Source organism: Trichechus manatus, unplaced genomic scaffold, assembly GCF_000243295.1.
Source record: "Trichechus manatus latirostris isolate Lorelei unplaced genomic scaffold, TriManLat1.0 scaffold00094, whole genome shotgun sequence".
In the NCBI taxonomy this organism is placed as follows: Eukaryota; Metazoa; Chordata; class Mammalia; order Sirenia; family Trichechidae; genus Trichechus; species Trichechus manatus.
This window is the reverse complement of record NW_004444030.1, coordinates 10,467,003-10,490,702: the sequence shown is the minus strand read 5'-3', so window position 1 is coordinate 10,490,702 and position 23,700 is coordinate 10,467,003. Positions and strand designations below refer to the sequence as shown.

General features: G+C 46.8%; 1 protein-coding gene across 1 annotated transcript in view; it reads right to left on the bottom strand.

Annotated features, from left to right (window-relative positions):
• ZBTB16 (zinc finger and BTB domain containing 16) overlaps positions 1-23,700 on the bottom strand; it is a 209,109-nt gene that overhangs the window by 64,661 nt on the left and 120,748 nt on the right. The window contains exon 4 of the mRNA XM_004382519.2: positions 1,954-2,040. Within this exon, the coding sequence (XP_004382576.1) occupies positions 1,954-2,040 (87 nt within the window). The remainder of the gene's footprint in view (positions 1-1,953; positions 2,041-23,700) is intronic.

The window sequence follows — 23,700 nt, the reverse complement described above, 5'->3', positions numbered from 1 at the left end:
GCTATAAGTCCCTTATCAAATGTATGATTTGCAAATATTTTCTCCCCCTCCAGCGGACTTTTAGCACATGCAGAATAAAATCCAAATCTGTTACTCTGGGTGACAACCCCACCTGATTTCTGACCTCATCTCCCACCACTCTCTGCACATCACTCCCTGCTCTTTGGCCACAATGTTCTCCATGAGGTTCCTGAACTCATCAAGCTCAATTCAGTCTCAGGGCTGTGCAAGTGCTTATTCCCTCTGCCTCAGCACTCTTCCAGGATATCTTGGAGTGGCTCCCTCCCTCCCTGTAGGTCACTGCTCAGATACCACCTTCCCAGAGAGGTCTTCCCTGACCATCTTATCCAAGAGATCACTTTTCTCCCTATCATTCTCTAACCCTTATCCTGTTTTATTTTTTTCTTAATAGCTTCTATTATAACCTGACACTATATTATACACTTATTTGCCTATTCTGTCTCCTATTAAGAGTCTATGTTCCATGGGGCTTGGAATGTGGTCTGTCTTGTACATTGTTGTTGTTGTCGTCAGCTACTGTCAAGTTGGCCTCTGACTCCTGGCAACCCCGCGCACAATGGAACAAAATGCTGCCTGGTCCTGCTCCATCCTCATGATTGGTTGCAGATCAAACCATTGTGGTCCATAGGGTCTTCACTGGCTGATTTTCGAAAGTAGATCACGAGGCCCTTCTTGCCTAGTCTGTCTTAGTCTGGAAGCTCCGCTGAAATCTGTTCAGCATCACAGTAACATGCAAGCCTCCACTTACAGATGTGTGGTCACTGTACACGAGGCGCACTGGCCAGGAATCAAACCTGGGTCTCTTACACGGAAGGTGAGAATTCTACCACTGAACTACCAATGCCTCACATCTCAGATGTTATTACATCTTAAGTGCTCAAATGGTGCCTGGCACATTGCAGGCACTCAATAAACATTTATTAAATTAAATAAATCCACTCTTATTTATTGTGTGCTGTGAGACAAACATTCTGCAAAGCACTTCAAATAAAATATCTAATTAATCCCCATTAGTACCCCTATGAGGTAGGTACTATTACTACTCCACTTATTATCAGGTGAGGAAACCCAAAATCAGAGAGTTTAAATAGTAAATAGTAAGTGGCAGAGCCAGGATTAAACCCAGGATATCTAAGCTCCTAACTACAAGGCTCTACAACCTCTGCCTCTGTGATTTACTTGGGCAAGTAAGTCACTTTCCTCTCTTTGAGTCTCAGTTTTTTCATCCATAACATGGGGTAGCCTCGTGCTTTGCAGGGTTACTGGAAGATTTAAATGAGATCAGGGAAAGCACTGAGAACAGCGCCTGGCATGTGGTACGCGCCCAGTGATGTGACCGTCCGTGATGCTGCTGCTGCTGATGATGACTCTGATTATGATGATGAGAGGGCCCCACTGAAGCTGTGCAATCAATACTTTGGAATCAAATAAAGCTATGTCATTGTTAGTTAATACTGCTCAAATGCATCCTTGTGTACAGATGGATTTCTTTTAGACAATGACTAAACTCTCTCAGAGAAGGATCAGCCCATTGTGGCCACATGAGGGTTTCAGAGGTTAGTCAGGGTGGGAGAGGTTTCCTGGCCATTCATCAAGGGAGGGGGTGCTTAGTAACATCACGGGCTTCCTAAGGTCTTAGTAAGTGCATACCAGAAGGCTTTGTGAAGACGGAATCTCATTAGCCTCTTAGAGACAGAGACCTTGGCCTAAATCCAGGACAGTTGTTCTTATGAGGCAATGGTCACGCTCTTCCTGCCTAGCCAGCCCCACAGGCAAAAGGAGCTGAACATGGCAGAGCCTCTTTCACTTATACCTCCCCCAGGAGATTACTGGATGTTATCTTGGCTAAAAGAGGGCAACATCAAGATACTTCCTATCCATCCACTGTCACACTGTGGAAAACCTGGAGAATGGGAATCGAAGTCAACTCACCGGTATGGGTCTGCCTGTGTGTCTCCAGTGCATCCTCCTTTGAAAACTGGGCACCGCATTGGTCACAGACAAAGGCTTTGGCACCCGCTGAAAGAAAGGGAGGCAGTTCTTACAAGAGCGATATTCCATTGGGAGGGGGAGTTCTGGGGCCAAGATCAGACAGGTAGGCATTGGGGAAGGGGGCTGGACACCTGTGAAGATCCCGAGTCAGGATAACCCATGGCCCAGCAGCCACCTCAGTCCTTCCTCCAATACATGATCAACCACCCAACCGAGCTCCAAACGCCCGTCGCCCAGAGAGAAGAAGGAACACAATCAGGACTACCAAGATAAACAGAAGTGGGGTCTGAATGAGATGCCACAAGAAGGGGGATTCTGAGGGGCTAGCTTCAGGTAAGAGGAGCCCTGGTGGTGCAGTGGTTAAGTGCTCAGCTGCTAACCAAAAGGTCGGCGGTTTGAACCCGCCAGCCACTCCACAGGAGAGAGACGTGGCAGTCTACTTCCGTAAAGATTTACAGCCTTGGAAACCCTATGGGGGCAGTTCTACTCTGTCCTATAGGATCGCTATGAGTTGGAATCCATGGGTTTGTTTTTTTGTTTGTTTTTTTTGAGCTCTAGGTGGGGGATGAAAAGGAGTAAATGACACAAATTAGGGGAAATGTGCCCCATTGCCTAAATTTTATTTTATGGGAAAGTAGGAAATGCTGACATAAGGATACCTCTGCTTGGATGTCCACACACACACACACAAAAGTTGCTGTTGGGTTGACTCCAACTCATGGCGACCTCATGTATTTCAGAATACAACTGTGCTTCATAGGGTTTTCAATGGCCGTGGCCTTTCAGAAGTAGATCACCAGGCTTTTCTTCCGAGGTGTCTCTGAATGGATTCAAACCACCAATCTTTCAGTTGGCAGCCAATTGCTTAACCATTTGCACCACCCAGGGACTCTGCTACTTGGATGTCCACAGGGACCTCTAACTCCGTATGTCCGAAACTAAACTCACTGTCTACCCCAACCACCTCTTCCATCTGACCATTTAAAATCCCTCAATGATTCCCCAGGCCTTTAGGATAAAGGCCAAACTCCTCACCACGGCTTACAAAGCACTTCTTGATGTGCCTCTGCTCATCTTTCCTGCTCCATTTCTCACTCCTCACTCTGGCTCCCTAATCGTCAGCCATGCTGAATTACTCTGGTTCCCCAGAGGAGCCCTGGGCTTCCTCATTGCTAGGCCTCTGTACACATAATCCTCTGCCTCTCAAATACTTTCCTCTCTTCCTTGGCTCCCACAATGGTATTGTTGTTAGTTGCCATCGAGTCGGCCCTGACTCACAGTGTCCCCACGCACAGTGGAACACATGCTGCCTGGCACTGTGCCATCCCCGTGACTGGTTGTGGCTCAGACCACTGTGAGTCATAGAGTTTCCACTGGCTGATTTCTCAGGAGTAGATCACCAGGACTTTCTTCCTAGTCCATCTTAGCCTGGAAGCTCCACCGAAACCTGTTCAGCATCATAGCAACACACAAGTCTCCACTGACAGATGGGTGGTGGCTGCTCATGAGGTGCACTGGCTGGGAAATGAAACCAGGTCTCCTGCATGGAAGGCGAGAATTCTACCGCTGAACCTTCAATGCTTCATTCCCATAGTGCAGCAGCTCCGATTGATCACTTAGGCATCAACTTTGATTCCTCTTCCTCCAAGAAGACTGCCCTGCCCCTGTGTCTGGGTTAGGTAATCCTTCTTTGTGTACCCATAGCACCCTGTGTGTCCCAGATCAAAGCCCTCGCCACACGGTCCATTAAAAAGGCCTGGGGACCTGTCTCTATCTCCTACCAGACTGTCAGCTCCCTGAGGGAGGGACCTTTCATCTTGTGTACAGCTGCTTCCCCCCAGCCTGCCACATAGTGGGAAACTATTACTGTACCTAGTTGTGGAATAAAGACAGTAAACTCAGTACAATTCAATTTAATAAGCTTTATAGCACCACTATTTACAAGGCTCAAAGCAACAACGTCATCATGTCAAAGATGAAACAGGACTTTTGACCACTTGCTAAAAATGTTCAAGGTTCTCAGGTGTTATCTCATCCAGGAGTCACCTGCCGCAAGCCTTCACACTTATTCTTCAAGATGTCTTCCAGATGTATGTCTTCTTGTGCATTTTGATAATCACTGCCATGACCCAGGCCCTCGTTATGCCATGCCTGCAACACTCTAAGATTCAAGGATGGTTTCCACCCACCAGCGCCCTCTGATCATTTCATCAGAGGTAGGTTCAGTGAAGGCCTCTTGTTTCCTCAAACTTCCTTACTCAAGACAATCCAATGGCTCACTATTTATATCAATCCTGAATTCTTCTACTTGGCTTCAAGGTCTTCCATAGGCTGACCCACTTAGCCATCCAATCCCACAGGTAGGAGTACTCACCAGCCCTCTCCAGGCCCTGCTCGACTGTCTCCAAGTCTCTGTGCTTGAACAATGCCCAGCTCCCATTCCTCTGTCTATCCTAATCCCATTCCATTTTCAAGACCCAGGGTATGCCTACATCAAGTACTCCAGCTCCTCACTGCTCTGCCCTTTCCAATTTGCTACTGTACTTGGTTCTTCCAACATGACATAGCACTTCTCTAAGTGTGTCAGTGTTTTGGTTTTGCCTTAGAGCTTCGTAAGAGCCAGAACTACTTCTTCCACATATTTGTAACCCCTAGCACTGTTTTTCAACCACCCCAGAATTCCTTAAGCTTTACTGTATAGTGGGCACTACACTAAGTGTTTGTTGTATATTAATCTCATTTAATCCTAACAACAACCTTTTAAAGTACATACTATTATTGTCCCCATTTAGAAGAAGAGAAAACTAAAGCTCAGAGAGGTTAAGCATCTTGCCCAAAGTCACAGAGCAGGTAATAATGGAGATGGACTCAAGCTCAGACAGCCTGACTTCAGAACCTCTGCTCTTTAATCACTGTACCCTTCAGCCTCCCTAGGGTTCCATCTGCAAAGATGTTCTGTGGGTAAGAAGGCGGGAGTCTGGGTTCCCCTCCTCCAATTGAAGAAAAGAAAATTCAATTTACCCATTTTATGCATCAGAGATTTGTACAAAATTTGATTAGAAAAAACGGTTCCACTGCTTTTTAAAAAGTTTAAAAATTCTGCGTTGAGTATTAGCACCTACTCATGGAATAGAACTCAAAAGACAAGCTGTACCAGAACAGACTTAAACATCAATAAACAGTTGTTGCCCAGTGAAGTCTTAGGACCCTGGACTAGCTCTAGGAGCTAGTGTGAGGTCCCCTGAGGGCATGGACCTTGTCTGGCTCACTGGCTCCAACATTTGCAACGGCAAGGAGGATATGCTCTCTAGTAGGTGCACGGTAAGTATTTGTAGAATGACTGAACAAATGAGTGAGAAAGTGTCCCAGGGAAGAAATGAAATCTCTTCTCCTGAAGAGCTTTAAAAATAAATATTGTCATTTGGTTTCAGGTAGATTGAGTTGAGTTCAGTCTGGAAGCAGGGAGGGGACCATGATGACCTCTTGGCATCTCTTCAAGCTGCAGGGCACCCTTGAGCCAAGCACCTGGTATGTGGCTTGCTGAATTTCTACGAAAGGACCAAGAAAACCTTCCATTAATGGGTGGTGACAAAGCAGTCACAACATGTGTTCACAGAGGGGGCAGCCAGGACCATTTTCATCAACTTACACCGGAAACACCCGCAATACCACAAAGAGCAGAGCTGGCTAGAGCGGTAAAACGGGGGCTGGAAGAAGCCAGAGCTCCCTCACAATTAGAACCCATTCCTGCCCCCAGCCCCCAGTCATTAGCCATCAATGCTGTTCTGCAGAACTGTGAGGGATCTGATTTTAACTGTATTTCTCTCTTTGATTATATCAGTTCTCACAGCTCCCTAACGTAGAAGATGGAGGGAGGGCGCTTGACGGGGAAGAGGGGCACCCTGTGGGCCGACCAATGAGCCCCAGCGCTGCAATCAAGTGCAAGGCCTGATAGTACTGCCAGCTTCAAAGGGATGTGGGGCAGAGGGTTCTTAGAAAACAGCCACCAGTGCGGGCTGGAGTAGCTTCTTGCTTTAATGATGGAGAGGCAGAGAGAAAGGAAGGGGGCAGGTAGGAAGTAAGGGGCAGGATGTGTATCATCAGACACGTTCAGAAGAAGATAAAAACACATCAGCACAAAAGATCTAGCAAAGGGTGCTGGCTTGGTTCAAGCCTGACCACAACTGGTTGCCTTCAAAGCCATCCCTGTACTACCCCCACACTGCTGAAGTCACGAAACTGAGCCGAGGACATGAAAGTCCCCTCTCCTGAGTGACTGGGTCAGAACCCTCATTATGCATAGACACTGGCTCCCACCACTGGCCCCCTTCATGGAGCTCCAATATACCCCCCACTCTCACCCAGACAGACTCAGACTCCTTCCCCTCCCCCTCCCCCCGCCAACTCTTCAGGGTGAGCCGAACCGCAAAGACAGGTAGTTCCATGAAGACGAGAGAGATGAACAAAATCTTCCCTCTGGAGGAGGCTTGTGCCTTTAAATTGTCTCTGTAATGGCTGGCTCAGAGACAGAAATATTTGGCAGGCCTGAAATTAAAAGTGATAAATTTTCTCGCCCAGCTTTGATCGATAGTAGAGGTCTCATCTGTTAATCAATAAGACGGTCTCTGCCTGTTTACTGTGCATATGTTGTTCGCTGCTGCCTTCAGTATGATGTCAGGTTTGCATTCAAAGCAACTCAAGTGTGCATAAACTACACGGCTACTCCCAAAATGCATTATGGTGACATCACTCAGTCACTAGTACATTTACAGAGCATCAGTGGTGGGGTGAGGGACGTGAGGGGCCATGCCAGCTGAACAGGGCAGGTGCATATGGACATAGCAGCAGCATCCACCCCCCAAAGAAATGTGCTGGGCTCAGGGATGGTCGTGCTTCCCATTTTCTTCCTACACACAGATGTCCTCTGAATGCCCATTACATGTATGCCAGGAGATGGATTACAGCAAGTGAACAAAAGAGACAAAAGTCCTACCCTCATGGAGCATACATTCTAGTGAGGAAGACAGATTTTAAAAAATCAAGTAAATATAAAATAGGCCAGGCAGTGATAAGTGATAAAATGAAAAATAAATAAAGGATAAGGAATGCAAAAAGAAAAAGAAAAAAACAGTTGCTATCGAGTCAATTCCAACTCACGTCAACCCCATGTGCTGCAGAGTACCGCTGGACGTCATAGGGTTTTCAAGGTTGTGACCTTTTGGAAGCAGACTGCCAGGCCTTTCTTCCAAGGTGTCTCTGGGTGGGTTCAAACTGCCAACCTTTCAGTTAGTAATCGAGTGCTTAATCATTTGTACCACCCAAGGACTCCTTAGGAAATCAGGGGCTGCTAATTTTATATAAGGTAGTCAGGGAAGACCTCTCTGAGGGGGTGACATCGAGTGGAGGACTGAAGAAGTTGAGGGAGTAAGAAGCAACACTGCTATCTGAGAAAGACCATTCCAGGTACAAGAGGAGCAAGAAGACCAGCTGGTTGGAATGGAGTCAGTAAGGGGAAGAGTGAGAGATGAGGTCAGGTAAGGAGATAGGTTGCAAGAGAGGAATACAATAGCTGAAAGGGAGGGCAGCAGGAAGATAAAGACAGCTAGACCCCCGCTATTACTTCTCAGCCATTACAGACCAGGGTCAAACTAGGGGAAGAACAGCAGGAACGACAGTCAAAAAACTGATCCCAGGTTTGTCTTGGCCACCCACTACTGTGGACATCACGTAAGTCATCCCACCTAGCTGGGCCTGTTTCCCAATCTGTAAAATAGGCATCAGCGTATATGTCTGCCTCATTGGAGGCTGCTGTGAGGATTGAAGGCGATAATGAATATTAATGAATGCAAAAGTCTTCGCTGATCACAAAGCACTCTGCGGATATCAAAGATCATTGATGGTACTGATACCCGGCGAGGCAGCAGAGTTTGGTCAAGGGCTCAGGATTCGGGTCAGACACAAAAGAGTTCAAATCGAAGCAGAGCTGTCACCAGCTGTGACCCTCAGCAAACCACCTAATTTCACTGAACTTGCTGCCTCCTCTGTAAAATGGGAACAGCAGGGTGTGACAGGGTGGATAATGTGCTTGGCCCTGTGTCTGGGGGTGGGTAACAGAGCCAGTAAGTAGCAGCTGTGATCACCATCAGCCAGGTCCAGGTCATATGTCTTTAAAGCAAGAACTCCTGTTATGTAATCAAAGTATGATTAATTTCACTGAAATTCAATGTACAGTTACTTGGGAGCCATTTATCTTGCGTAAAGTGACGCTCACACGTGTAAAGACATATTTCACTATATACAGACACACACCTTGTCCCTCTAATTTAAAGGCGAGTGATGGTCTTACTGAAGGGAGTGGAAAAATCTGTCATAGGACCAGTATGTCAATATCACGAGCCACTCATGAACTTGGCTCTTAAGTTTTCCTGCACCCGCCCCCGCAGCCCCATTCTTGTGCCCTGTGTGCGGAGCTCTTATCTGCCTTGCTCAGCAGGCGCTCTTATCTGCCTTGCTCAGCAGACTGTAAGCTCCATGAGAGCAGGGTTCACATCAGTCTTGTTCTCTACTGTACCCCCATGCCCTGTGCTGTGCCCAGCATGCAGTTTGTGCTCAATAAACACTTATTAAAACAAATCAGCCCTTAGGCAGCTTCTGCAGAGCACAACTGGCCTGGGAAGGGGGCAGTGGCCACTGTGGGCACTGCCAGGTTGCCTCCTAGTGGGTGGCAGAATCCTTGTTCTACACATTCTTGGTTCTCTATTGCCCCTTTTTTAAAAACTCAAGGACATGGTCTCTGGCTGGAACTGAGGCAGTTCAGGGACGAAGAAAGGAAAGATTAGGGAGAGGGGCTGTCTGTTTTCTCTGGAACAACGCATCCGTTTCATCAGCCCATCTGCTCGCTACTCACAGGGCTCACCTCGGCAGAGATACACAACCCCTCCAGGGCACTGGTGAACCTCCTCTCCCCAAGGAGACTTCAGGAGGTTGAGTGGGCCTGTGGAGTGGCTCCCCACCCCGACCCCAGGCACTGAGCTCATCTGAGATTCACTGAACCCACTTGATAAGAGATAGACAGACAGTTGGATGGTCAAAGAGACAGACAGTTGACCAGTCAGACAGATTTCCTTGCCCTCTCAGTCTCCCAAGGCTCCTGCAGATGGAGGCTCCAGGATGTTTTGAGCGCTACACCGTTGGAGCAGTGAGCTGTCTGCCATTTTGAATTCTCCAGACCCTTACCTCTCCCCTTTCTCCCTAACTTACTGAAGCCTCCAGAAGGTCAGACAGGGGCCAGAAGAAGGAGGACTAATCAAAGCAGGTTCAGGTTTGGTGAAAAGAAAGGACACAGAAATCATTGCCCAAAATGAGGCTGGAGCTGGTCTAAGGCCTGCTTGTGTGGAAGCAGCTCTCACTTCCTGCTAAGAATTATCCAGACTTGGAGGAATCAAAGGAGGGACTGGCCAGGAAAGAGCTTTGAAAAACATAAAGCTTTAAATGCCCACAATTCTGACAACAACAGGGCCGATATCCAGTAGAAGCTGTTGCAGGCTCCCCACAGCAGCCTCCCCACCTCCATCAGTACCTCTGGCCTCTCCCCTTTGTGGAAGGACAGAGCCTCCCTCCCTACTTGCCTTCCTGACCAGAAATGGGGTTGGGGGGATCCTGAGCCTCTAGGAAGGGGAGTAGAAGAAGCTGAATGCCATCAGGTGTGGGGCGGTATCTCTCTGAAGTAAATAAGACAGAAACCAATGAGAGAAGAGAAGAGAAAAAAAATCAAAATCCCTCCCTCTCCAACATCACTCTCATCCCCATGCTAAGAAAAAGAAGAAAAAAAAGGAACCACTGGGGCGGGGGGTGGGGGTGGGGCCTAACATTTGCCAGCATCTAATGTTGAGTGGTGTGTCTTTTTTTTTTAATTCCTTGAGATTTTAAAATAAACATCTTGAATGTTCTGATGAGATATGCATGCCTGCTTACATAAGGAAGTACAGAGTGTACCAAAACAGCAGACCCAAAAAAAGCACAGGCTGTCAGAACAATGAGTACAGACACAGGGCATTTTACAACGGGCCACAGTGTACAGTTTTATTTACAGTACCTCTTATCAGACGGAGAACAGTACATCGGCTGCCAATTCCAAAGGCCAGCACTGCGTGTTCTTTCACTCAAGGAGATGTGCACTCCCTGAGAGGAGCTTGAAGGTGTGCTCCCTCCCTAGCTCACTCTCTCACCTTCCTTTATCAACACAACAAAAACTGATACAGACCCAGCTTTCTGTAGGGTACACAGGTTCAAGGAAAAGGAAAAAGGGAAAGCAGGTGGGCAGATGCAGAGCGACTGGAAAACAACTGGCCCTATCGGCCCTATCGATTGACCGGCTCAGGATATGGTTCAAGGGTAGTTTTACTTGACAACACAGTGGGAGAAAGGTCCTCAGAGCCTGGCTTCACTACAAAATGGGAGGGTGAATGGACTAATGATGCAGCGCCCCAGATCAAAGGAGGATAGAGAAAGCCACCAGGAAAGGCTCCCAGCCGGGCCACAGAGACATGGGAATTTCCAGGGGTTGAGGGTCAACAGGTTTTCATATCTCTGTAGGTCAGTTTCCCACCAATGGTCTAGTAAAAGGCTGGACATCTCATGTTTGGCTAAATGTCAACTATGTAGAAGAGGAGACCTTGGAATAGGTCAAGAGGAAGTGCTGAGGCATCTCTATGCCTGAGTGAACATTTATTATCTACCCAATAAATTTCATACTACCAAGAGCTCCATGATACCCTGATGGCATCGGTTTTTACTGGGATCCTACAGTCCCACTCTCACCTCCACAGAGAAAACAGAGGCTCCACTTGTCTCTTACCCATGCCACTCAATTCTCCGCACACAGAGGCTTGGAAAGCTCCTTTGTTATTACTTTTAGCATCAGCAGGTAATCCAACCAGCTTGGAAATACATCCCATGGCCAGTACAAACACACACACTGAATATAAGCTGCACAGTAGAGCACTTAAGAAGACGCTCTCTGGAATCAAACAAACCTGGGTTAAAATCCTAGCCCTACCATTTCTAGCTACCATTCTGAGCAACTTAATTGCCTTTTCTGGGTCTGTTTTCTTCACCTGTAAAATTGGGCTCATAGTGTCTACTTCATAGGGTTGAGTGATGATTGAATAATATACGGAAAGCCCTTCACACCATGTTTGGCATACAGTAACTGCTCAGTGAATGCTAGCTGTCATTAACATCAATGCCATCATCATTACCATTATGAACAAATCAGTTTTAGACGAAATACAATCAGAATGCTCATTAGAGGTGAGGATGGCAAGACTTCCATTTGCTTACTTCTGAACGTCATCAGGAAATCTTAATCACTAGAAAAGGACATCATTTTTGGTAAAGGAACGGTCAGCGAAAATGAGGGAAACCCTCAGTGAAATCGACTGACACAATACCTGCAGCGATAGACTCATTCCAACAATCATGAAGATGGCAGAGGACTAGGCAATGTTTTGTTCTGTTGTCCATAAGGTCGCCATGAGTCAAAGCCAACTCAGTACAGCAATAACAAAAAAACAGTATCAACGTGTGAGACCCACACAAACATCAAATGTATGCAACAAACATACCACAACATTTTAGAATATTATCACTCCAGCCAGAACACAAAGAGAAAAAGAAAAGAAAGATGTCCACTCTGGACAAGTCTTTAGACAGAGTTTCTCTGAGGAGTGGAGGGTAAGGAAAGGCAGATGATACTAATCACCGTATACCCCTAAGACACCTCACTACGAACCAACAGTATAGAAGTAAAGACAGGGCCCAGTCGCTCTGCCCTGGGAGAGGATCAAAGCAATGGCACCTCTCTAGTCACCTCCCATCACTCAGGGCCAATTTTTAATGGCATTATCATCCTCCCACTGCCTACCCATAAGAACCAAACAGTACAAACCTATTTAATGTGAATTATTTTAAATAAAATGCAATTAGGATGGTAAATTTGTTGTAGTTAAAACAACATGAAGTTTAAGAGTACTGATCTGGGGTTCACCTCACCACTGCCTCTAACCCCTTTATTGCCCTCCCAACTTCCATGACTGGGTAATTAAGGTATGGAGGTAATCAGTGAAGGAGCCTTGGTGGTACAGTGGTTAAGTGCCTGGCTGCTAACCAAAAGATCAACAGTTCGAACCCACCGGCCATCCCATGGGAGGAAGATGTGGCAGTATGCTACCAAAAAGATTATAGCCTTGGTGAAACGCTATGAGGCAATTCTACTCTGTCCTTTAGGGTTGCTAGGAGTCATAATTGATTCAACAGCAACGGGTTTCTTGGTTTGGTAATCAGTGCAGTAATACAAACACCTCTCTTACTATAGGAATGTCAGCCCCACTAGACTTCTTTCCAGATGCACTGTGCCAACTCAGCGCTCTCCCCAAGGCTAATGGTCGGGCCCTGTGTACTGATGTCAGACAGGGGCTGCTGGCCAGGCACAGCTTTTGAATTCTTCCACTTGTTAGCAGTATAGTCCCGGCATGAACTTTCTAGCCTCACCTTCCTCCTTAAATGAGGTTATTCTCACTAGATAGTCGAAACAAGAACCTAGATCAAGTACCTGGCACAGGGCAGGTGGACAAGTCGCAGTAGTTGCTATGATTATAGAATAATTTCAGTTCATCAAGTTGATGAGCTCTGGGAGGCCAGTCCCTGGTCAGAGCCTCCAGGAACTCCAGCCCTTAACATGGCCCGTTCCACAGCTCCTGGAGGAAGGTCCAACTACAATGAGTAAATGCCCTGGATAGGTGAGACACTACATTCTCTGGGGCTCTTATATGCATGACATTCTGCTGTTTGGGATGAGAAAAGGGGCCACCCTTGGGTGAGACAGGGTGGATAACTGGCTCAAGAGAGGTTCTGTTGGGCCAGAGCACCCAAGCATTCCTGAAGCATCACAAAGAAAAACGGATTAGAAGTCTCAACTGTCACTGGCTGAGGTGTGCGATCTTGGGTGAGTCACTTCATCTCTCCATCTGTACATGACAAGTTTTAAACTAGGACATCTCTAACAGAGAAGAAGAGATACATGAGTATTGTGTGAGAAGAGGATGCTGGAGGCACAATGCAAAGAAAGGTAAATGTGGCTGTAAAAGGGAGCTGAAACACAACCCCTGGAGATAGGAAGGTTCTGGCTGGGACCAAGCTAGGGCTTGGGTTCCCTGGTGCAGCCAGGGGATACCCTCTAAAGGGGAATACTTAGCTCTAATAAAGACCAAATCCAAACCCACTGCCGTCGAGTCCGACTCTTAGCAACCCTACAGGGCAGAGTAGAACTGCCCCATAGAGTTTCCAAGAAGCACCTGGTGGATTCGAACTGCCAGCCTGTTGGTTAGCAGCCATAGCTCTTAACCTCTACACCAACAAGGCAGGCGGGCAAGATGGAACAGCATTCAGACACTGGGAGAATTATTAGCCAGAGTCAGAACGAGCCAACGAGGCTGAGCCAGAGGCTGACCCCTGAGCTCCCAGGAACACCTGGGCTTTCAGGTGTACATAGCTTGTTTTGAGAGAGAGCGCATGCAATCTTAGCATTGCAAGGGACTAGGGAAAAAGGCCAGGAAAATCAAAGTGGGGATTTCCACCATGATATTACAGGACAGCTCCTCAATTCCTCTAACAATTACCCTCCTCCCTGGCCCCCACCTCTCAGGTGAGAGATTCAGAATGAAAAAAAAGGGAGTTTCTGCTGGCACCTAGTAGCCTCCAAACTTTGTTACCTGAGCCTGTGGTCTCCTCTCACCCTCAATTACCCAGCTCTTTTCTTCTTCAGAGTTTTCTGTCACAGTCCCTCATGTTAAATTTGCACACACACACACACACACACACACACACACACACACACACACACACGCACGCACGCATCCCACTCCCCATTAAAACTCAGGAGTTCTGTCTGGCCAATGGAAAAAAGCAAAACCAGGGTCACCCAGAGGGCAGTGCCATCTCCTGGTCTAGATCAAAGCCTTGTCTGCCACCACCACAATGGTCCCCCAACATCTCTGCTGCTTCCTCCAATTAAATCTGCACTGGAGGCATTTTCAGAAAGAAGAGACGGCACCTTCCTCAGCCCTGACAGCATTCTGATCCTTCCTCCCTCATTTCTTCACTGACTGAAGAGTACACTGAGTCCTCTCACAGTGTTTAGGATCTTGTGGGCAACTCTATAGTGATACTTCCCTCATCCCTTCTCCTCCTAGACCCTACTCCCTATTCCAAGCATCTCATCCCTCTCCAATTCTACTTTCAACTGTCTCTGTGAGTGTGTGTGTATGTGTGTGCATTTTATTTTTTTTAAGCTAAAGTAACCTTAGATAACCATATTTCAGCAAATGCGAAGGAATGAGGCATTTCAGAGAGAGTGGGCACAGGTGTGATAACCCGATAACCATTGCACTCATCAAGAAACTAGTTGGCAGGCCTTTGTAGAGAAATACTTGTTGATTCTTCTCTTGGCTATGAGCTGTACAAGCCCTGCAGATGGAAGCTTCTTTTCTTCTGGGAGGTCTACCAAGAAGAGGGGGCCACAGCCCTGCTAGACATCCAGGCCGGGCAGCCGGGTTTAGTCTGTACAGGAGCCTCATTGTCCAAGCTGGCCCCTTGCTATGCTCCCATCACAGATGGTTTAGTGGAAAGAATCTGGGCTTTGATGTCAATGGATCTGAGATTCCAACTCAGTTACTCACTAGCTACTTTGAGAGTATTAGCAATTTAACTTCTCTGAGCCTTGGCTTCCTCACCTGTTAAAAAGGTGATGCTGCATTTCTCCTACCCCACAAGCAGAACTTTGATGTTGCACAACTCCGGGGGGCGCCACTCAGAAATGGGGCCATGAGGTGGTTGGGATGTTTAAATGAGATGATGCATGTGAAGGTGGCCAGCACCACACCTGGAACTCAGCAGGTACACGGGAACTCTTCATTTGCTTCCCTCCCCAGGACCCCCCTGGGGGTCCAGCAATGGCCGCCCTTCAATGAGGGGCAATAATGCTGCTGCCATAGATACTGACAATAATGATGAGCATATTAATAACTAACATTTATTGAATATGTATTATGAGACAAGCACTGCACTAGTTGCATTACATGCAATACACCATTTCATTCTCTAAGATTGTCCCTATTTTATAGATGTGAAAACTGAGGTTTAAAAAGCTTAGTTAACTTGCCTAAGATCTCATTGCTAGTAAGTGTCAGAACTGAAATTCAAGCCTTATCCAGAGAAAAAGGAATCTCAATCAGGGTGGCAGCATGGGAAGCCCACCTAACCACAAGGGCCTTTGATTATATAAAAGGTTAAAGAGTGAGAAGTTCACGTGAAGACAAGTAGGAAAAGGTCTCCAAAGGCAGTGCTCGGGGCCTGGGCTATTCTCCACAGGCTGGCTCACACCTTGTAGGTTAAGCGATCTTTCCTACAGGCTCTAAGGTCACCATCCTCAGTTCATACCCTTTTCTCTGAGTACTTTCCCCATTAAGAGCAGCCCTTACCTCCTGGTCTAGAAATATAATACCTCCGTCAGAGAGAGCCTGGACTGGGAGCCAGCAGGGTCTAGACTTGGATCTGCTGTGGACTCCATATATCTAGGATCCCATTTTTCTTAGCCTCAGTTTCTGCATCTATAAAATGGGAATCAGATTCCCAGCCCCTCATTGCCACCTCCAGCTGCTATGGAGAGGAATGAGTTCAAAGACATGAAATTGTGTAGGGCTTTACAGAAGAAGAGGTACAAATGATCTTTAAAAGCGACCCAATAAAACCCTAACAAAGCCTATTTCTCAATGACTGACTCCCTTCTCAAGCAAGATGTTCTATCATAAAAACAATCAATTGTATTCACTTTAAATAGAAAAATGGACTCTCACATGGATGAATGACAGCAAACTACAAAGACTGAAATAGATAAGGTCTTCTTGGTTGACCTTCAGTTAACCAAAAGTCCCTTTATGACCCCTTCCCTGAGCATCCTTGTTAATCAAGGTTGAGAGTCTTGTTCCCTTCCCCATCCATTTCTGTGTGTGTTCCTTATAACCTGTCCTTTACTCACTGACCAAAACAGACACTGTTCCCCCAGAACAGCAGGTAATTCAACTAGTTTGGGGTTGAACATGTAAATTTTAGGTCCAGGTATCTATCCTAGATTCCGGAGTTGTCATTTAAGTTCATTCACACACACACACACAATCATTTCAAGAGCCCTCGGAGAGGTCTTCAAACTAAGGAAGAGGCAACCAGTCCATTGCTTCCACTGTTACTTTTTTTCATAAGAATTTATTTTTTGTTGTTGTTGAGAACATACACAGCAGAACAGAATACTAATTCAACAATTTCTACACGTACAGTTCAATGACATTGATTGCATTCTTCAAATTGTGCAACCATTCTCACCCTCCTTTTCTGAATTGTTCCTCCTCCATTAACATAAACTCACTGCCTCCTAAGGTTCCTATCTAATCTTTAGAGTTGCTGTTCTCAATTTGATCACATATAGATAGTTACTAAGAGAGGAACGCAATGCTCAAGGCAGACATTTTTTACTAGTTTAGCTAAACTATTGTTTGGTTTTAAGAAGACGTCAGTGGATATTTTAGGTTTAAGGTTTAAAGACTATCTCAGGGCAATAATTTTGGGGGTTTATCCACCCTCCATGGCTCCCAAAAATCTGGATTCCGTGGGAATTTAAAATTCTATTTTGCCTTTTCTCCCTTTTGATTAGGATTCTTCTATGGAATCTTCGATCAAAACATTCAGTAATGGTAGCTGGGCACCATCTAGCTCTTCTGGTCTCATGGAAAAGGAGGCAGCTGTTCATGGAGGCAATTAGCCACACATTCCATTTTTTCCTCCTATTCCTGATTCTCCTTCTTTCTCTGTTGCTCCAGGTGAATAAAGACCAATTAGTGTACCTTGGATGGCCACTTGCAAGCTTTTAAGACCCTGAACCAGGGTAGAACGAAAGCACTAAACACAGTATTAGGCCAATTAACTAGGATGTCCCATGAAACCATGACCCTAAATCACCAAACCAAGAAACCAAAACCCATGAGGTGTTTGGTTGTACGTAAGCAGTGTCAGCAGCTACTCCTTTTTGTTGTTGTTAGTGTAAATTTATCTATCAAATGACCTTTGCCAATTCAACTTTTTACTGGTGTACAACTTACTGATAGAATTACATTAATCAGCTATACGACCCTACCTTTCGTCAGTGATTTTGCCATCACCATAAACTGAAACTCAGTGTTCCACATAAGCAATAATCCACCCTTTCCCCCCTCCCTCCCGTCCCTGGTAACCACTAATAAACTTTGGTCTCTATACATTTGCTTATTCTTGTCTTTTTATATAAGTGAGGTCATACATTATTTGTCCTTTTGTGATTGACTTGATGACAACTGAGAAAGAGGCCCTGTCAGCTGGCTCACCAGTCACAACACAACACACCCCCATCTCAGATCTGAACCCCAGGTACTGCCACCCTCCCTCCCCCTTCCTCAGGCCCCTTGGTGGCACCTCAAGGCTGCCAGTCTCTCCAGGCCTGCTGTGGCTTTCAAAAAACAGAGCATTTCTATTTTTAGCCTTTCTCAGCCTAATAATACTCCCCAACACCCATTCAGCTTAATCACTTTATTGAGGACAAGGAGCGAGCTCTCCAGCCTGGTGGCTTCTGATGTTAGGAAGTAGTAAAATGTTCAGACTGGTTAAAAATGACACTCATTGGCTTGCCTTTGGTGTTTCTGAAACCTTAATTGTGGCTCAGGCTGTGGATCTAAAGAACCTTGCAGGTTTCAGAGTCTTGCTTTCTTACCCCCTGCACCATAATTGAGGTGTTACATTACAACTACAGCACTGACATTTTCAGGCTCAAAATTCAGAAGCCTTGAGACTCTACACTTTTCAAAACAGAACTATTGCCTGTCACGCTTAACGCCCATTCCTAGTATGAACCGTCTCCCCACAAAAAAACAATGCGCCTTTTCTGGCATACGCCATGAAAAAGGTCCAGGTGGGGCAACTGTTTCCCAAGTGAAGCGTGCAGCATTATTAAAGTGCATCTGACAACTAAAATGACATCAGACTGCTGCTTGAAAGCACAAAGATATGTTTGGTGTAATTAAAAGGCCCGAGATTTTGGTGTGTACAGAAAATAGACAGTTGGCAGCTCTTCTGAATGCACCTTTGAGACCGTAATTTCCAAAGCTGCTGTTGTTAGCTACCATCGACTCGGCCCCAACTCATGGTAACCCACACACAATGGAACAAAATGATGCCCGGTCCTGTGCCATCCCCACAACTGGCTGCGGATCAGACCACTGGGATCCAGCATTTTCACTGGCTGATTTTCTGAAGGAGAACGATAGGACTTTCCTCCTAGCCTGTCTTGGTCTGGAAGCTCTGCTGAAATCTGTTCAGCGTCACAGCAACCTGCAAGCCTGCACTCACAGACGGTGGTCACTGTGTGTAAGGTGTACTGACCTGGAATCAACCTAGGTATCCCACATGGAAGGTGAGAATTCTACCACTGAACCACCACTGCCCCATTCCAAAGCTTTAGAGTGAGCATTTGCAAGCATGGAATCCATGCCCCATAAAACGAGGGCTGGCAGAAGTAGGCAGCGTGGAAGAGGAATGGAAGCAACTTTGCCTGAGAGGTTACGAACATGGGCTTCCGAGTCAGGCAGGCCAGCCCAGGTCTGCCTCTTACAAGCTGGGTAATATCAGGCAAGTTAACTCAGTTTCTTCATCTGTAAAATGGACACAATAACAGTACCAACCTCAAAGGGTTCTTGGGAGGATTAAAGAAAATAATGTAGTAAGGTATACTTGGCACAGTATCTGGCGCCTATTAAGCCCTCAGTAAATGTTGTCGTTAGCTGCTATGGAGTTGGCCCTCAACTTATGGTGACCCCATGCACAACAAAACAAAATGCTGCTCAGTCCTATATCATCCCCATGATTGGCTGTGGATCAGACCATTACGATCCAGACGGTTTTCATGGCTGATTTTTGGAAACAGATCACCAGGCTTTTCTTCCTAACCTGTTGCAGTCTAGTTGATTCTGACTCACAAACCCTGGCAGTGTAGCGGTTAAGTGCTCAGCTACTAACCAAAAAGCTGAGATTCGAACCCACCAGTTGCTCTGCAGGAGAAAGATGTGGCAGTCTGCTTCCGTAAAGATTCAGCCTTCAAAACTCTATGGCGCAGTGCTACTCTGTCCTGTAGGGTCTCTATGAGATGAGCTTTTTTTCCTAGTCCATCTTATTCTGGAAGCTCTGCTGAAACCTGCTTAGGATCACAGCAACACACAAGTCTCCACTGACAGACAGATGGTGGTTGTGCATGAGATGCACTGGCCGGGAGCCGAACCCTGGTCTCCCACACGGAAGGTGAGAAGTCTACCACCGAACCACCACTGCCATCCAGTAAATGTTAGCTGACGTTGTAATTGTTGATTTTGGTCTTCTTTCTACTGTGGGCTCCTTCTAAGACAAAATGTTTAGTCTTGGCTTCTTCAGCCTTGAACAGACAAAATAAGATTAAACCAATGAATGAGGGATTTGAGTGTCAAAATGGCTAACCATAGCCAGGTATGTGCAGCCTCAGGATCCTTGGGGCTCCTATGGACTGAAAGTGGTTAGACGGAGCCTTTCCCAAAGCAAGAGTTTTGAGGGGATGATTCTCAGGTCTTAGCTGTAACCAACCAAATGACAGATGTGTCCTAGGCCTGGACACTCACCTGGAGAAGGCTCTTCAATATTCCCGGGCAGCTTCCCGGCCTCCTCCTCTCTCCCCTTCCTTCCCTTCTCAGGTGAGGTATTTGAAGCACCTTCATAAACTTCCTGCTCTTCAGAAGGCAGAGGCGGAATGCCTCATTAACTTTCCCAGCTAATTTTACAATTTAACCAAACACCACATCCCTGCCTCTATTCAGTCGGCCTCTGACTGTGACAAACTTTTCTAATTGTAAGATGGAGGAGGAAGACAGGCCCAGGCGAAGGACTGAAAGTATTGCTGAAAAATAAAGGGGCAGATGGAGAATAGGAAAACATTAAAGAGCCCTGTACTTTCTCTTTCTAAAAAAAAAAACAGCTCAACATTCGCTCCCAGAGCAGAATTTGAGGCTGTGCAGGGCAGAGAGGGGAGGGAAGAAAGCTATGTGGAGTCAGAAAGATGGAGTGCCCCGGTGACAATGACTGCCATCACCCTGGGGGGCCCGGGGCTATACTGAGCAGCACAGTTACATGCCGTCCTCTGAGGGGCATGATTCAATGCTGATGGGCGGCCGGCCAGAGGCAAGGCAGGGCCACCCAGAGGACGTGTTCAGCTTGGCAAGAACCAGGGCTCTTTCCAAAGGGCACAGGAAGGTCTGTCCCCAGCCCACTGAGCACAGGGCTGCAGTTAGCAGTATCAGGCTCCTACCTCCCAACTTAAAGTCTGTTTGGGGGTTGGGTGGGGTAGAAAGCTGGCATGCAGGGGCAGGTTATCCAATAAGCAAGGGAAGCACGAGATACTTGCGTTTACTTACTAATCTGTAGTGAACAATTTCAAAGATGTGGTGAAACTCATGTGAAACTGTTCACTACAGATTAGTAAGTAAGCACAGGTAAGCTCATGCCCATCGGGGATTGTACACTTGAAGACAGGCTTTGATTCTGTAGGGAGGTGCTGTGGGTTGGGAGACAGACAGATGTCAGCCACACCTAGAAGCAGAATCTTTGATGTGGTAAAAAAAATAGGAAATTGTTCACTACAGGTGATGTGGTAAGCAAGGTAAGTACCATGCTTACCTTGCCTATGGGATAATCTGTCCCTTCTGGCATGTCTAAGACAGTTTCACCATAAAGAATCTTAGAGCCCATGGGACAGAAGATAGGCGCTCTGGTGGCACAATGGTTAAGTGCTCAGCTGCTAACCGAAAGGCTGGCAGTTCAAACCCACCCAGAAGCTCCTTGGGGAAAAAACCTGGCGATCTGCTTCCATAAAGATTACAGCCTAGAAAACCATATGGGGCACTTCTACTCTGTCACATGGGGTCTCTCTGGGTGGAAAATCGACTGGACGCTACCCTAATAGCAACAGCAACAAGGGATAGAAACGACTACCCCCTCCCAAAAAAAAAAAAAAAAAACCATTGCCGCCAGGTCAATTCCGGCTCATAGCAACTCTACAGAGTAGAACTGCCCCACAGGATTTCCAAGGAGCAGCTGGTGGATTCAAACTGACAACGTTTCAGTTAGCAGCCGGGCTCTTAACCACTGTGCTACCACGGCTCCAGAAAGACCCCCGGGGGTGTCCTATTGGTCCTATATATACAGGCCACACTGCTCCCATCCAAGGCAGACAATCCCAGTAGAGAAAGAGGGTATGATTCAGGCCTCACTGCCTGCAGTCAGGCTCTACAATCCTAAGGGCATTAGTCAGTAAGGGAGACACTGCTCTGTGAGTCTCTCTGCTCCCTGGTCAGCTGGGCTCAGGCTTCCAAAGCCTGCCCCAGCCCCTCTCCTGCCTATATTCTAGAGTGTCTGACTCCAGATCCCAAATCTCAATCAAGGCAAAGCTGGCCCAATAGGAACTGCTAACGGAAAGGCTGTCAGTTTGAAACCCGCAGTGGCTCCATGGGAGAAAGATGTGGCAGTCTGCTTCCATAGAGATTTATAGCCTTGTAAACCCTATGCAGTCGCTATGAGTCAGAAGAGACTCAACACCTTGGGTTTAGAGATGTCCCATAGGAGCCCTGGTGGCTTAAAGTACTTGGCTGCTAACTGAAAGGCTGGCAGTTCGAACCCACCAGCTGCTCTGAAGGAGAAAGATGTGGCAGTCAGCTCCCACAAAGATTAAACCAAAACCAAACTCGTTGACATCGAGTCAATTCTGACTTACCGCGACCCTACAGGACAGAGCAGAACTGCCCCGTAAGGTTTCCAAGGAGCAGCTGGGTGGATTTGAACTGCCGACCTTTTGTTTAGCAGCCAAAGCTCTTAACCACTGTACCACCAGGGCTCCTTCCTATAAAGATTACACCGTTGGAAACACTATGGGACAGTTCTGGTCTGTTCTTATAGGGTCACTGTGAATTGGAACTGACTTGTCAGCAGCGGGTTTGGTTTGGTTTAGAGATGTCCCAGGTTGTTCTCATCCAGCCCCGAAGAAGGGGCTGGGAGATCTGGGCCGTTCAAACAGAAATCTCTGAGGGACAGGAGCTTCCCCAAAGATCTCCTCTGTGTCTTTGTCTCCTCTGGGCTCATATTAAAAAGGCACCCAAGGAAGACTCCAGCAAATCAAAAGTTTCAAGGAGTTCTCTGCCTACCCGGAGTTACCTTGTTACTGAAAACGACTGTGGCCTTGCATAATTACTCCAACAAAATGCAGCCGCCAATGAGTTCCCTGTGCTCAATTAGCTTATAATAGTTGGTGAGAGAGCTGAGAAGGTTTAATCCAACTACCCCAGAAGACTTCTTATCCCAACTACCTAATGAAAAGTTTAGAACTCGCTTTTTTTTCTTTTCTCTGGCAAGTGGAAGAATTCCAAACAAACTGGGCTGGTTGAGTGAAACAGGGAGGGAGTACTCTAACTACTGAGGAGAAGTCTAGAAGAGATGTCTTTGAAGGGTTGCCTCCTGGAGAGAGCCTAAGCGAGCCCCTAACTGCAGAAGCACCCACCCTTCTCTCCTGCTGCCTTTGAGCTTCCTCAACCCTCACTAAAGACACAGCCGGGACTTCACCTGTGTGGTCCAAGAAGATGGGCTGGAGCACTGGGTGCTTCAGCCTAAGATAGTCCTCCAAGTTCCTCCATGTCCCTTCCAGGGCAGCCAAGTCTCTATCCTCAACCTCATGAACAGACAGCCCTCTAAGTTATGAAACCGGGTTTCATGGAACCCTGGGCACCAAGGATGTATTGTTTGGATTTTTCAGGTCTCGTATGAGAAATTTATGATATTCTGAATCTGTGCCCCAATCTAAGTCTCATTTTGGCATTACTGATTGTTTCGTTTCAAAATGGTAAGACCACCTGAACTACCAGCTTTTAATTTTTAATACAATGTTCTCAACCTGGAGCCCAGGGAGGGCCATAACCTTCTCAGGGATCTGAGGGTTCTCAAGTTTAAGAAACTGGGCTCTAAGCCTCTCCAAGACTGCTGTGAGCAGAGAAGAAAGAGAAGGAGAGAAAGGGGAGGGAAGATAAACTTGCCTGGCTGGCTCTAGCTCACAGAAGTCCTTGCTTCCTCTTGTCCAGAATAAGTAGGTCTATTTCCCACCACGGAGCTCCACCCAGACACTCCATGAGGAGACACAAAACCAGCTGCTGTTCAGTTGATTTGACTCATGGTGACCCCGTGTGTGTCACCGCAGTACTGTGTCCACAGGGTCTTAAGTGGCTGATTTTTCAGAAGTTGATTGCCAGGACTTCTTCCAAGGTACCTCTGGGTGGACTCAAACCTCCCACCTTTTGGTTAGCAGCCGAGCATGTTAATTGTTTGCACTGGAAAGACTCCATCAAAATCTCATAAGCTTCCTTCTGGAAGCCTTTCCTTATCACCCGGGTCCTTGGGAGTCTCTCCCTCCTCCAGACTCTGATAGAACTCACCCTTTCGTGCTTGTGAGGCTGTGAGCACACCTAGCCTTGTACAACACTTTCTCCT